The 15,011-nt window shown below is 39.7% G+C and overlaps 2 protein-coding genes across 4 annotated transcripts; one reads left to right on the plus strand and one right to left on the minus strand.

Moving 5' to 3' along the window:
* Nucleotides 1-183: 183 nt before the first annotated feature.
* Nucleotides 184-8,102, minus strand: LOC148343167 (heterogeneous nuclear ribonucleoprotein Q). 3 transcript variants are annotated; one of them, XM_088316430.1, is made up of 12 exons: nt 7,873-8,102; nt 6,147-6,306; nt 5,192-5,310; nt 4,509-4,616; nt 4,304-4,417; nt 3,734-3,910; nt 3,432-3,567; nt 2,678-2,883; nt 2,441-2,590; nt 2,244-2,365; nt 1,834-2,159; nt 184-1,624 (listed from the first exon to the last, which is right to left on the minus strand). In XM_088316430.1, the coding sequence occupies exons 2-12, from the start codon at nt 6,292-6,294 to the stop codon at nt 1,599-1,601; spliced, it is 1,632 nt and encodes a 543-aa protein (XP_088172556.1). In that variant the 5' UTR covers nt 6,295-6,306; nt 7,873-8,102; the 3' UTR covers nt 184-1,598. The 3 variants fall into 3 exon arrangements, with proteins under 3 accessions (XP_088172556.1, XP_088172547.1, XP_088172565.1); XM_088316421.1 differs by having other exon boundaries at nt 184-1,627; nt 7,873-8,099; XM_088316439.1 differs by lacking the exon at nt 6,147-6,306 and having other exon boundaries at nt 184-1,627; nt 7,873-8,098.
* Nucleotides 8,103-12,010: 3,908 nt separating this feature from the next.
* On the plus strand, nt 12,011-13,575 carry cga (glycoprotein hormones, alpha polypeptide). The gene is made up of 4 exons (XM_088316453.1): nt 12,011-12,118; nt 12,237-12,348; nt 12,460-12,644; nt 13,263-13,575. The coding sequence occupies exons 1-4, from the start codon at nt 12,011-12,013 to the stop codon at nt 13,335-13,337; spliced, it is 480 nt and encodes a 159-aa protein (XP_088172579.1). The 3' UTR covers nt 13,338-13,575.
* Nucleotides 13,576-15,011: the final 1,436 nt, after the last annotated feature.

Raw genomic sequence — 15,011 nt, forward strand, 5'->3', positions numbered from 1 at the left:
TAGCATCTGAGCGAAATTCACCAAGGTAGTGCGTTCATTTCGGTCTTTCGACAATTTAGCGCCATTAATGTATATGGTTAATATATGTGAAGTGTAAAATTACCTAGATTGGATTCTCCAGGTGCATTACAAATAAACCTCGTCTCAGTGGTCATTTGATCATCAAATGATTTAAGACACACATAGAAATCAAAAACTTTATTACAAAAATAAGTTACACTCACCTCCATTGTACAGTATAAAACAATTTATTTGCAGGAATGCAAAAATGTTGTTGGCCACCAACAATAGTTTAAAACTGCTAACATCTTTTTTTCTCAAAAGGTGGTTATGATTTCATTGAGGGAGTTAACTGTAGCCTATAGAAAACTGGAATTAATCAGCAGTTTCCTTGCAGCTAGACCTGGAAATAGAATGTACTCTCTGCAGCATCCCTTCTGCCAAGTTGTTATGTTGATGATCCCACACCGAAACCACGACATTGGACACATGTTCCGACTGGGCGATATGGCCATAATTCGCTTGAACATATTCTGCCAGTCAGTGGTTTAGGAGATGGACAAGGGACCCGTCCGGTGTTAAACTATGTTTGAAGATGTTTCAATATAAAAACAAACCCACCGGATTGACAGTGGCACAAAAAGGGACACTGCAGGGCTTTTATTTTGTTATCGGTTAAACTCAAAGGCAGTCTGATGCCCGTGACATTGAAGCCTTTACAAAAGTAACATTTATCCAAAAAAAAAACCTATACAAACAGTAACTACATACTCTGAAGAAGCAAGGCAGCTAATTCAGTTCAAAATAGGATAAAAGCAGAGCTTGTTCTGACTCATCTCATGAGATTGTTTTGCATGCCCAGTTTGACTGTTTGCAGTGTCAGAGCTGCAGCGAAAATGACTATATTACATTAAGTACATTGGTTTGTGTGCTACAGCTCTTGTGCATATTTTTTATTTTTTTTTTATGAGAACAAGCCCTGTTTTCATCAATATAGTTTCCCTATTTACAGTACAGGCCGGGTAGTTTAGTCCTCTGTACTGAGGTAGTCAACCAACCCTTTAAAGACAAGTTCTGAACAGAACCACTTTCCTGGAATGCCTGACTTATCCATGCCAGGTGGGTACACCCTAAATAAAAACCTGCAAATGTTCTCTTCCAAACATCCACATCAAAACGATTAACATGGATATTCCAACATTTAAAAATGCGATTAGCACAAAAATATACAATAGCATCAAGCTCCTTCGAGCCACTTCAAACCTAAGAAACTTAAAAGTGCAAATTCATCAATAATTATTTTAAAATGGCATGTTCGGGGACAGGGAACGGGGGAGATTGTTAGGGCAATAAAATGAACCCTGTATCAGGGCAAGCTATAGGGGCTTCAGGGGCGAAAGAGGCTTAGGCAAATACAATAATCGTGCGGTCATCTTTTTCAAGGTGGCAGTTTCTTTTAAACAAAAACAAAACTTGGAGAAGGGGAGATGCTTCTTCTGTAAGGCTGGAATATCATTGGACCTTTTTTTGTTTCAACATCCTTTGCAGCTCATGGTGTAACCCCACACATCAAGTCAGTATCCGCTGTGAGTGACAGGTCAGGAGCGGCCTCGGCCCCGCTTCCCTGCTGGACCAATCAAAGATGAAGACAAATTCCGTTTATTAAATCAGTAGCACATAACTTATCCAATCGGACAGAATTGCTCTCGTTTTGAATTCAAGTGTCTATGTTGACTAATGGCATTTAATTAACTCCCACGTCAAGGACAAATGACTAGCTTTGTACTCCATCACTATGTGACAAATTTTAAAATCACTACATTAAACAGTTACCTCTGCTTGTTCCAGGACCGCCCCGCTGCGAGAAGCTCAATCTACCCCGAGGAGTGATGCCGCCACGGGCCCGAGTCTGACCAACACCACCGCGGACACTGCCCCTTGCTCCTCGGCCTCTCCCAGAACCTTGGAAATCATCGTAGCTGTAGAAGGGGTCGTCATAGCCGCCCCGGTAGTTGTGGTAGTCGTATCCATAGTAATCGTAATAGTCTTCGTAGCTGTAGTATTCAGGAGGGTAAGAGTAGCCTCCGCGCCCACCTCTACCGCGGCCTCTCGTGGGTGGCGGCATGTGGGGAGGCGCATAGTAATAGTATTCATCATACCTGCGAACAAAAACATTATGTCTAAACATGGGCGCATGCTTTTAAAAGCCACTTAAATTCCAGATCTACTTTTACTCCTCTTACATTTGTGTTTTGGCTGCCTGTCTCTGTGCTTTGCGTTCTTTCCTCTTCTGGTCAGGAGGCTTGGCGAAGACTATCTCAATATGTTCTCCTTCCAGATCTTTTCCATTGAGATCAGCGAGAGCCTGTGAAAATGTTCAACAATTAAAATCAGATCCCATACTCAACATGTTCCAAGGTAGCCACTCTTATTTCAGTACCTTGACAGCACCATCTCTTTCCTCAAAGTGAACAAATGCATAGTCTTTCAATTTCTTCACACGCTCCAGTTTGCCAAACTGACTAAATGCCTTTTCAAGAATCTCTTCAGTTACAGAACTAGCTAGGTTCCTCACAAACAACACTTTCACCTGTGAACACAAGCAAATTTCATCATGATACAGATCTGTGCGAGCGTGTACCAGAGCAAGTTGAGCAATATACACGTCAAGCTTTACCTTGGCCATGACCTCCGGGTCCGGGTCCTCAATGGGATCTGCCCACTCCACAGTGACCACATTGCCCCAGACCTTCACCTTGCCGCTCATCAGACGTCGGCGGGCCTGAGCCGCCGTCTTGTGGTCTTCATACTCCAAGAAGCAAAATCCACGGTTCTTCTTCTTGTCGTCAGGTTGGTGATACAATATGACATCATTTAAACCCTCTGTGGATCCAAAAAAAAGCAGGAAGGGAATTTCAAGTTATTTTCTACTGAAATAAATGACCACTAACCCAATGGCAATACATATTTTAAATGTTAACAGTCTCGAGTATTTTGTTGTTTAAAAGCAGTAACATAAAGCTAATGTGAAAAACAAAAGGTTTCGTCTACAAATCAATAACATACTCACCAGCCACTTAGTGTTGTCCGTGTTTTTGTTCGGTATATTTAAAAAAAAAAAAAATTAACTAAAAAATAAAATAAGAATGGTGCTCACTGACAAACAACCATACTGGTACCAGCCACAACAGTGTGTACACCTGATATGAGGTAAGAACTACAGCTAGTGTGTTCGGGGGGAAAGAGCACAGCATCATACAAAGTGTTTCTAATAATGGTGCACCTGACTTAGCTTTGTGAGGGGCGGATAAAAAAAAATAATTAAAAAAAATGTTAAGTGCCCAAGGGGTTCAGTTTTACATTACTGCAAACAACATTCATTATGTACACAATCATTGAATATAAATGAGATGGAAAAGGCAAAAACCAACCTGTGACTTTTGCAAATTCTTCAACAATCTGCTCTTTTGTTTTACTCTTGGGGATAGAGCCAACAAACAGTCGATTATTGGCCACTGAGATGCACACGCCAATTAGTTTGCCAGGTCGGATTTCATTGTTGTTGCACTGCAGCGCAATGAAGGAGAACACAGACAAAAAGAGCAGTATTGTCAATATGAAGGGTGTCTGCTTGGACATTTCTACCAGCGAGCCAATTCTGCTGCGTAGTGGGGGACACCATAACATCTTCACTGTTTTGTTGGAGACGCTATGAAAACGGATTGGCATGTACCAGTTTGACAGCCTGCTGTGCCGCCTCTTTGGTGCAGAAAGTGACAAAGGCGTAGCCTCTGTTCAGGCCACTGAGGGGATCCATCATCAGGCGCAGGTCCCAGATAGGGCCAGCTTTCTCAAACAAGGGAACCAGCTCATCCTCAAAGAGGTCTCTGGGGATTTTGCCAACAAATATCTGCCAGAAGAGAAAAATTTGCACACAAGTGTCTTTATTGTGAAATGAGCTACAGCCACGAGATGCGAATTATGTTGACTATGGGTATCCAATCAGCTCTTAGCGGTAAACCATCATCGTAACCGAGGTTACTACTGATAGATGAAAATTGCCATGTGGACACCAACACCAGCATGTACTTTACATACATATATTTCGTAAACTACAGTAGAACAACCTCCTTTGAACTGTCAGCACACTGTCCTATAACAAACTCAATTTCATTTTGCATACATTACACTTCAGTCGTTTTCCTATCACTTTCCCACCGTTGAGCTACCACAAAAACACAAAAATATTTCTTGTCTTCTATGCGTTTATGGTTGTATAACAAAATCATATGACTTGTCATACCTCTGTCCCAACAGTCGGTTGTGCTCCCGAGTGAGCTGATTCAGGTGGGGGGCCGCCATACTTCCTCTGGCCTGTAGTGACATCAAGTGTGTAGCCAGTCCTCTCCAGCAATGCCTAATAATAGTAATGTTATAGGAGAAATTTGTTTTGATTATTTTACTCTGAAGTACCCATACTTCAATGCACTTTTTAAATTGGTTCTCACTTTGATTTTGGCTTCATCTGGTCCTTTGTTAGTGTCTGACACTTTGGTCCCTTGTTTCTCTCTTTGCCTGTATGTCTTCATCACGCCACAAAGAAAGGCACTTTTGTTCTGAAAGGGAGAGTGAAGAAATGTGGAGAAAAAAAAATAACTGAAATAGACATTCAGTAAACGAGGGTAATGGCAACTATGAGATGATTTTTGTCGTGACAAATTAACATCATCTTGAGAGGGTGTGACGCAGTGGTGGGCATTTAACCAAAATTACATATCGTGGAAAAATTAATCAATTGATTGGCCATCGAGCCATTCAGTTTATATATTTTAATGGAAGAAGAAAATCTGAATATTCTACACTCTTGTTTCATTGACAATGTCATATTGAATACATGAATGCTGCCAAGAGCACTGGCACAAAGGCTCATGTCTTAATGGTTATAAAGCGCCACTTCCCATAGGGCTAGGGTCATTTAGTACCACACACAGACACCGACACACAACACACACACACACACACTAAACTAGTCAAGTCGACAGAGCCTCTGCTGATTGCAACCAAGAATCGCTTCCTATTTCGTTACATGCGATTAATAAACATTTCCACAAAGGCAACAGAATTCAAATTAATTGATTATTATGACCATCACTAGTTTAAAGACATAACTAAACAGATGCTGCCAGCTTACCTGAACATGTGAGAGGTCGCTGTCCTTGAACTGCAAAAGGACCTGGAGAGCACCTTCGTCGTTGAATTCTTTCAGAGCCTCAATTGCTCGATCATCCAAGTCACTGTGTGACACCAATCCTGCAATAATAATGGGAGTAAAAACATGCAGAGACAAAAAGCTGAATTCCAAACTTTCAATATATTCCAAGACACTGAAAAGTAGCACACATACTAAATGAAATGGGGGAAAAATATAACGTCCGTTGAGGGGTTATAACAGGTGAAGGGAAGGGAGCGGCCCCCACTCGCTGCATCTCATTTTCCAGCGAGCATATTGAAGAATTAATCACACCAGATGTGACAGTGTAACTATATACACCAACTAAGAGTTCCTACTGTGATTAAGTTCCATGGAAGGGTGATCACCTGTCCTAGGCAAGCCTAATTTACACTCAGGTAGCTATGGCCATTCTTTCTGCCCATGGCTTTACAAGAGAAAGAGGGGAGAAAGGGGGGGGCTATACTAGTAAATTTTGGTATGTGGCTAACCAAACAGGACCCTAAAATATGCTACTGACAAAGTTGATCAGAATCCCTACAAATACAAACATACACTTTTGATTCAAACTAGTGCACAATTGCTCAGATTAAAACTAAATTGGGGTAAGGTGGATGGGAGATTGGATAAGATCGAAGATACCCACAGTGAGGGGACAACTCTGTTGACCTCACACCAGTAGTCAAGCAACCATGTAGGGAATGCAAATGCTGCCACCATTTACACGTTCACTGTTGTGATGTGTAATTTAACATTATGTAGCACTGCAGTACCCATTTTGGTAGGAACCACAAAAAGTTGCTTCGGGATCCCAATTCCCCCACTCAAAACGGTAATGAAATGACAGTACATGCAAGAGATTTATCGACAAAAGAGTTGCATATTATCATATGCAAATGTGTTAACAGTGCCTTACCTGCTATGTAAATTTCATCTAGTTTTTCAGCAACTTTCTGTGGTAAACCAGCTTCTAATAAAGTCTGGAAGTGCTCAGAATGGGTAACTGCAGCAGAGGTGTCCATTGGTTCTTCTGGACCATTTCCATTAATATGTTCTGTGGCCATGTCCCCAGAAATCTGTGTAAATGCAATGAGCCAAATTAATCCGGGTGCAATGGCATGGTTTGGGATGCGCTTTTAGGATAGTGGAAAGTCTCAAACTTGACACGCAGATCATTTCACATTTGACGTTTCTCTGCGAAATACATTTGACCATAGCAGAGGGCAAGGGTGCTAAATTTATTATAGCTGTGTGGTCTCCAGACAGCTATACAGTAAATTATCACTCTCCAAATATGTACTGTATCAAGTGACCTGCATGGGCATTAGACACCGGCTGAATATTGGGCGCAAAACAGACAACTCGCACACTCAATTCTCCACAGCTATCGATTACATGACATCTCGTAAAACACTGCTGCATGTCAGTGTGACAAACCTCTGCCAATTCCACTTGTTAAGACTACGTTGGTGCTTCTAGCTCGCCTACTCTGGTCTCCAAATTACATGTTAGCTTCACTTCTGAGCGCTGACTTCAGCAGACTAGTTAGCTGATACACGTGTTTCATCAGAGCGCTCCAGATTCCGAGGTTGCCACTTATATGTAAAGAATTTACCTTTTAGCATCAGGGCTTCGTGCCATCCTATGATTACTCATACACTTGTGCTAAAATTAAACATTTTTGGGGGGCTTCAGCCTGTCTGGTCGTCTAAGCTTAGGTAGGCCGAAATAGTCAGCTCACGTTGCAGCACTCCGCAACGTAGTTTCTTCAAACGGATGGGTGTACTTTATCAGGTTAAGATCAAATTAAACTTGAATTATTTTAACATCTACCAATACTAAATCGGATCATCGAATATTTGCCTTGAAGTGATTTTCATACTGTCAGGTCGGTAAGCACGTGCTTTCAAAGAAAAGATGCATATCTCTACAGCGTCGAGGTTGGGAATTCCAAAGGGAATTAGTGAAATGCGACTCAATATGTCAAACTTAGATTATATAAGGAATGGTTATTTATTTATTTATATCGGGGGGTAAGAGTGTGCCTCGCGCACGTTGGTCAAGCTAGTGGGCTAGTTTGCAGGGCTAATGCTAATCAAACTAGCCGTGGGATTATTGGACAATAACACAGCGCGTTTGCATTAAATCCTAGGGGTTGCAAATCTATTTCGTATTTAAAATGACAATCACCCTTCACTCATTGGTCTACAACTATCGACGATAGCACTAGTTATAGTAATAGCCAGTTAGCTCCAGTTAGCATGTAATGACAATGAACGTGTCGATTCCATGATCTGTCAAAATAGGCTAGCTCATGCTAGCATGCTAATTCGAACGGAATTTCAGTGAGGCCATTGTTAGAACGGCAACGGTCGGCACGGATTTCACTAGTTAGGAAAATATCGAAGTCGAGTTAAATTGTACTGTTAGAGGCATGCCGAACTAAGGATTTAGCTTGCTAGGTGCGTGCTCTGCCAACGTGCCGCCACATAGGAAGAGTCCATTTTCAAAAAGCCGGTCCGGAGAACTCGTTCCGAGCCACCACCAGTTTCCACATTGTTTGAAACAGCAGCGCACGAGTCTGACTTTTCACACACAAACCCAGCAACGATAACGCGACCAAAGAGTAGCAATCGCCCTACCTGCCGCTGGATCACCACCGTGTACGGTGTGGGATAATTTGGAAGATAGAGGTTATGTTTGAAAGAAGGAAAAAGTGGAAAACTCCCGGCACGGGTCCGGCCTCAGTCATTCACTCTTGATGATGTAAAATGGCTGCCACGTTCACGCCTCGAGTTTTGTCTCGTCGATGGGGTTTCTTGGAGAGTTGTGCACGGGCTCTGCCTTGTAAGCGTTTGTACAGTAGACTGCGAGACCAGAGAGGCTCTCAGGCTACACATGCAGACTGTCAACTGTGGCAAACATCAAGGAGACTGCCGCATTAACCATGTGCTTATTCTTTCATTTTACAGCTACCACTTACTTTAACAACCATGCTTATGTGGCTAATAAGAATATATAAATCAACACATTTAAAAAAAAAATACAATATTAAATATTATCATCTGAGCAGGTTATTAATGCTAATTAACGGTTTGCCACATTGATTTGTCAATAGAAAAAAAACTCTTTATTGGAAATATCTACGCGATTTTTTTTAACAAAGCAGAATTGGGGTTCCTGTCGGCCCTCTGTAAGTACTGTAGGTTCAGCTTTCTCCCACACTGTGTCACTCTTCTCATCGCTTTCACGCAAATCAACACGGACAAAAGAATAAGGGTGCCTGCCAAGGAAAGCAATTGGATTATTTGAGCAGATGTAGCTAGTTTGCACTAGTCCCTTTGAATGGTTCCATTTGAGTGTATGGATGTTTTCCCCGAAAGAGGAAAACAAAATGGTGGATCAGAGATTTTTATTTATCTAATTATTTATTTGCATTTTGACCAATGCAGAACGACCACAATGGAAAATGTTCAAGAAGTACACAAGAAGTGTTTCATGCTGGGAGTTTACTATGAAAGAAGACTTTTTTTAAAAATATTTTCTCATTGATATTCCTGTTCAAAGTTTCTTGGCTTCAAAGTGTGTGAACTCTGACATAATAGCATAATCAAAATCACATTACGAAATGATGAAAGGGGAAAAAAGTCATAATTTTTATGCAAATCATCACTCCTCTTAAATGATATAAAATCAGTCGGTTCTTTGTGTCCCTTTTTGAGTATTCATGATGTACTGACATTTTTATTGATGTTTAGTATCGTTCACCACAATACAGCCCATCCAATTTAATTCCAAGCATAGCTGCAAAAAAAGTTTGCCTGAGAAACCTAGACGTTAACCAGGCGAGGGGAAAGAAATTTTACATATTAATGTACGCACTGCCTTTAAAACTATATGGTAAATAAGAACTTGGTCTTTAAGGGGTGCAGCAACCAAACACAAAATTCCAAGATGTGATTTTCCAAAGAGCTGGGTGCAAATGTTGCAATACATAAACTCCAAATAAATCTATTTGTGTCAACATGAGTCCTCCTCTTCATCGTTAATTGAATTAAAAGCCATGGGATTTATCACCCGAACAACCAAGCGTGTGGGAAGAGCGTACTTAAGTAACAAGAAACAAAATAAATTCATATTAATCCTTGACATTTCAGATACCGGGGGTGGGCAGATTTTGGCCTCTCAAAGACTATCAGGTTTCTTTCTGTTTATTAACAAGTTCCTCCACCCTGCCATGCATCGTGTTTTAAAGCACTGAAACACGACCAAAATCACCACAATTTATGATAGATGAATCTCACATAAATGCATGCATTGTGAAACTAAAACAACCACAGTACAGTAGTTTTACATACATGTTTTTGAGACGTGATATTCATCATCTGACATAATTTGCTAATAATTGTTTCTAACTTTAAATGTACTTATTATTTTTGCTTTCATAGCACAGCGAATTTAACAGCAGTCAAGATGTAGCTGAAGTGTAGACATTATTGTTTTTTATCTTAAAGCTTTCCACTGTATTTAGTACCATTTGGATTTACGAATTAGAGCCATTTTATGCAGAGTACATCAAATTTTATCGTCTGACGTGACATAAATGTAAATTCATGTTTAATACCTGGATGAATAAGCTTTGCAGTCAAAGACTGAAGTAAATCATCAATTTGTCAGTTTCCTCCATGGGCTATCGTCGCCAGGCCTTCACTGCAGTCACATTCACTTGCTGGCTTCATGTTTGTCTTCAGTAAGTGACATGCATGTTACATTGGCTTGAAATAATGAGAATTATGGCCACGGCAGAATATTCCATTTCCTCTTCTTCAAGAAGTCACCAAAATTGGATAATACAGAATGCTTTATTTGATTCCACTTCACATAATTGCTGTCCAAATTGGAACAATAATGCGCTATGTGCAGTCATAAAACACCATGAAAAGTGATAAAGTGAACACAAAATCAGCTCCATTCTAATTACAGTGAAGCATACTGCCTTTCTTTTTTTATTTGTTTTTTTATCAACAGTATATAAATAAAAAGAAGCTAGCCAGGGACAATTTGAAATTTTACATTTTAGCTTGGTTCATTCTGTAGCAAAAATTCAAAGATTGAAACGTGAATAATAAAAAATAAAACAAATACAAATGTAGTTTTTTTTAAAGATCGTTGACCTTTGATTGGACTTTAGCAATGCCTCGGAAAGAACCATCTAAGAGTTTTTAGCTTGATTCTATATGACACACAGACGTCATCTTCAGAGGAGGTTGTTACTGATGCTTTATTCTTGAGGTGGCATGTCAATGTCTTTGTATGTTTTTCTGTTTTTGCTGGATTTATCTTAAACAAAACAATAAAAAATGCACACAAAAAAGGTGAAATAATAAACATGGTAAATGTCAATTACATCATCAATGGAGATCAATAATAGTCTGAAGAAGGTTTGTGTATTACTGTAGGCACTTCATGAATGTAAAAAAAACAGTTTCCAGCTAGATATATATATATTTTTGCTCACATTTAAGAACAAGAATTCGCCAGAAAACTTAAGAAAAATAAAAAGCTTCCCAGGTACAACCAACTTGGATCAAAATGACAGAAAGAAAATATGGCAAAGTAAAGGAATGCGTCGTGATCCAAAGAATACCACGTAATTTGTCAAATACGGTGGGGTCTTAAGTTATGGCATTGTGTTGCATGTATGACTGCTATGGAATTTCTTACTAAAATTTATTTACCATGTGACTGCTGAGTCACAAAATGACTTGAGTTGCTCGCTTGATTGGAAGACCCTTCACTGTGAAAATGGATAACGGCCCTAAAAATATATAATGTCCTCATTTGACGACACCGTTTCTGATGCTCTTCAGATGCTTCATTCTCACAAGTGGTAACAGAATGCACATTCATTCAGGATCTGCTGTCGGCCACAGCTCACGCCCAGTCACCCAACCCACTGACTTGCCTGCTGAAACCAACCTTCAAGTTTATGTGGCACTCCTACCCTTTCATCTGCAACGTTCCTTTAATCCCTCGACACTTTGTTCCTTTGCCCATTCTAGGACATCACATACATACTTGGGACAAAGCTATTTCCAAGCATGCCTCGAAGTGCGTGGCTTCACCATGGCTACAAAACTATCAATAAAACTCAAGACTAGAAAAAAAATTGTATTCTTTAAAAACCCAAGTCAGTGTCCTAATCTCATCTCAATACAGCATGTTTTTTTTGCTTATTGAAGACAAAAGTGAACAAGTGCAGATGGGTGTGGAGAAAGCCTGGCAAAGTATCCTCAGGGTGGAGCAGTCTGACTGCTTCATCCATTCATTCATTATCCAAACCACTTGTCTTCACTAGTCGTAAATACCATATTTCTTTGTAAATTAAATCTGAATGTATACATTTAATCAATAAAAAATAAATAAATAAACTCCCTGACTAAATACTGAATGACAAACTGCTTGCCATTTACAACTGCTTTTAACCTTTTTACAAACGTATAGAACAGGACTGAATAGGATCGAATAGAATTAAATTGAGTATTGCAAATAATACAATTCAGATCTTCTCATTCTTGTAGTGAGATGACAATTAAAAACACCTATTAGCATCTCGAAAACAAAGTTATTCATTCCAACGACCATCACGGAAGAAAGGAGGTTGACATTTCATGATTGCCCTTATCTTGCTATGCTTTCAAGGGATTATTAAAGAGGTCATCATGCACGGTGAGAGAGATGATAGATAAGGTTGTCAGGTTTCACTTAATCCAGGAAGTGATGGAAAACAGGCACACGGGTATAAAACCGCTTGAGAAGGACAGGTCTTTATCGGAAAGTCATCCTGAGCAGACAAACAGAAAAGAGAAAACGTCAACACTGAGAAAGGTAGTGTAATGGTGGTGTATATACGGGATAGATTGAACTCACCTGTGATTTTGAACAGGACACAGCGTAGAACTCGTTCCGTATTTTTTTCAACATGAATTTGTCTTTGTGCAATTAGGAAGCAAGTGCATCCATAATGGGATCTGTGAAATCAGTTGGACCACTTTTTTTCTTAGTGACGTCCCTTCTCTGCATGGCCAATTCTTATCCTGACTTGGACTTGTCACACAGTGAGTTGGAACCTGTTTCTTTCATGAAACAAAAATGGCAACAATTGTGCTTTATGTATCTGGATTCATAACAAAAACGCAAAGCGCAAACTTTTCCGACTTTCTTTACAGTAGGATGTGAAGGGTGCATGCTGAAAAAGAACGACCTTTTCTCACGGGACAAGCCGATCTATCAGTGCAAGGGCTGCTGCTTTTCGATGGCTTACCCGACACCTCTCCGGGTCAAGAAGTTTATGATGAACCCGAAGAATATCACTTCCCAAGCAGCGTGCTGTACTGCGAAAAACCCCGAATCGGTAATTAACTGTCCAAGTGGGAGTTTATATTGCAAAAAGTATCACGTTTTAAAACAGAGTAGTGATTAAAATTTGATGTACTTGTACAAATACATTTGTGTCATAATCCTCATATCATTGGGCTCAATCATAACCATCCTTTATGGCCGAACAAAAATGTTTAATTACTTCTGCATGCTGTAATGATTTTATAGCCTAATAATAATTCCTCACTGGCCTGTATTAATTGGAAAGACATTTATCATATATTTATATATGTATATTCATATATTTCACATCTGCATCACAGTTGAGAGGTTCTGGGTTTGAATCTCACCGCTAGCCTTCATGTGGATTTTTTTCTGGGGTCACTCCAGTATGCAAAGCATGCATGTTATAAAATCGAAGACTCTAAATTGTCACAAGGACAAGTGGCTCTCTCGATCTACATGGGCATCAAAAAATGGAATTGTCTTGTTGAGATTTCTAACAAACACCCAGATATGAGTTGTCTGTAAACAGATTGCAGTTAGATTAATTGCTTTAAGAGCAACATCAGGGAGCTGGAGGCTATTCCGGGTGACTTTGCAAGAGACAGGGTACGTAAATCGTGAACTTTCGTTTTGTTTTTGTCCACAGGTACAAGTGGAAAACCTGATGGTGTCAAACCACACCGAGTGCTATTGCGGCACCTGCATTCATCACAAGATATGACCAATGGGAGAGGACGATGAGTGAGCCAGTGTCGCTCTGCAACAATGTGTCTTGTCTTCAACGTGTACACGCTTTACTCTATTTAGGAAAGCATGCTGATGTGCTGCAAAGTCATTTTTTTGTGAAACGTTCTTTTGTCTGTGACCTGTCATGTACGGTGTGCAGTCCTGATTTTTGATTTCATTGGTGTTTGTGTAACACTGATGTTTATATAACATTGATAAATATTGTTTGGTGAGCTGTGTGTTATTTGCAGTGATTCGGTTTTCCAGATGAATGAGGGTCCCCCCCCTCATGTCGGAATTAAAAAATAAAGTGACTCATTTGATTCAAAATGGTTATGCTACTGAATGTAAGATAACTGGAAGTAATATTTATTTTACTTCATAAAAAAGGAATAATAATAAACATCTGGTGCTGAAATAGACTGCGTTGGCCAATATTCAGGGAAATAGATGCTGAAAAGAAAAATGATCCATCCATCCATCCATTCTGTTTGTCCTCATTAAGTGTCACCGGTGAGTTGGAGCCTTCCACAGCTCACTTTGGGAATGAGACAAGGTACACCCTGGACTGGTTTCCAGTCAATCACAGGATTCCTACAGTGTCGATTCAGGAGCCACCTAAATTATTGAAGCTGATTAGTGCACAGGGCTACCAGTTTGATAAACACTTCTGAAATGACAAAGTTGCTGAAATGACCTTTCATTGTATGTTGTTTTTATCAAGATTGCTTGAAAAAAGTTGTCTAACCCGACCACAAAAATTGTCTGACACTAAAATGTCCCCCTCAAAACTGAGGGAAGTGTGATTAAGTTTTCACTGGAGTAATGGATAGCAAAATCAATTCTTAAACCATTTTGTAGTGACAGCCGTCATAATTAATGACAATCGTGTGGAGGCACTGATCAACTGTTTCTCACAATAATTATGAAACAGATACATATACCAATACTGTTTCTATAAATTTCTTCCATTGTTTACATTTTCAAATGATAATTTACACAACATTCTTAAGAAATCAAAATGCCCCATCACTGGTGTGCTACATTTGGAAGAGGCCCTTGGGATGAGGTCCTTGTGGCACTACATTACAACAAGTCACACTGGTGTTGACGGGTCTCAAACAAATTTTGCCGTGGGTCGCATCATAGTTATGTTTTTTTTTTTGGCTCACTATTATGATTGTGAACCCCATATAAATGTAGGACCGACTCATAGTATCACATATACATGACAGCTTGATGGATAACTACTTTTTAAAATCAAAGACCAGAAAAACTGTTCAACTATTTTCCAATTTATTTTAAAGGGGGGATTGGTCACAAAAAAACTTGCAATATCCACTATCTCAGTGTTGTTAAAGGTCAACACAGTTTGTGATGTTGACAAACATGATTTGCCTTCACGGACTACATAAAAGGATGCAGAGTGCCAGATCTGGCCCCCAGGCCTTGAGTTTGACACCTGTAAAGAGCCTTCAATAAACCTGACATGTTTTTGGAACATGAGGGTGAATAGTTGTTTGTATGTGCCCTGTAACTGACTGTCAACCAGTCCAGAGTTTATTGAACAATTATTCCATTCATTAATCAAATAATTGGATGAAAAAATATTTTGGATTCAGGTTTATTGGAAATTCATTTTTCCTTCAATATTATTGGATTTGTTCGT

This window comes from Idiotropiscis lumnitzeri, chromosome 1, assembly GCF_059441095.1.
Source record: "Idiotropiscis lumnitzeri isolate Australia: NSW breed Sydney's pygmy pipehorse chromosome 1, RoL_Ilum_1.0, whole genome shotgun sequence".
Lineage (NCBI taxonomy): Eukaryota > Metazoa > Chordata > Actinopteri > Syngnathiformes > Syngnathidae > Idiotropiscis > Idiotropiscis lumnitzeri.

Bases quoted from the DNA above. Each gene is read 5' to 3' on its own strand.
- LOC148343167 (XM_088316421.1), bottom strand. From the start codon at position 6,294: ATGGCCACAGAACATATTAATGGAAATGGTCCAGAAGAACCAATGGAC. The intron at 3,911-4,303 runs GTATGACAAGTC...CTCTTCTGGCAG, and splicing joins AACCGACTGTTGGGACAGAG to ATATTTGTTGGCAAAATCCC. The intron at 2,160-2,243 runs GTAAGAGGAGTA...TTTTGTTCGCAG, and splicing joins CAGGCAGCCAAAACACAAAT to GTATGATGAATACTATTACT.
- cga (XM_088316453.1), top strand. From the start codon at position 12,011: ATGGAAAACAGGCACACGGGTATAAAACCGCTTGAGAAGGACAGGTCT. The intron at 12,349-12,459 runs GTGAGTTGGAAC...CTTTCTTTACAG, and splicing joins TGACTTGGACTTGTCACACA to TAGGATGTGAAGGGTGCATG. The intron at 12,645-13,262 runs GTAATTAACTGT...TTTTGTCCACAG, and splicing joins CTGCGAAAAACCCCGAATCG to GTACAAGTGGAAAACCTGAT.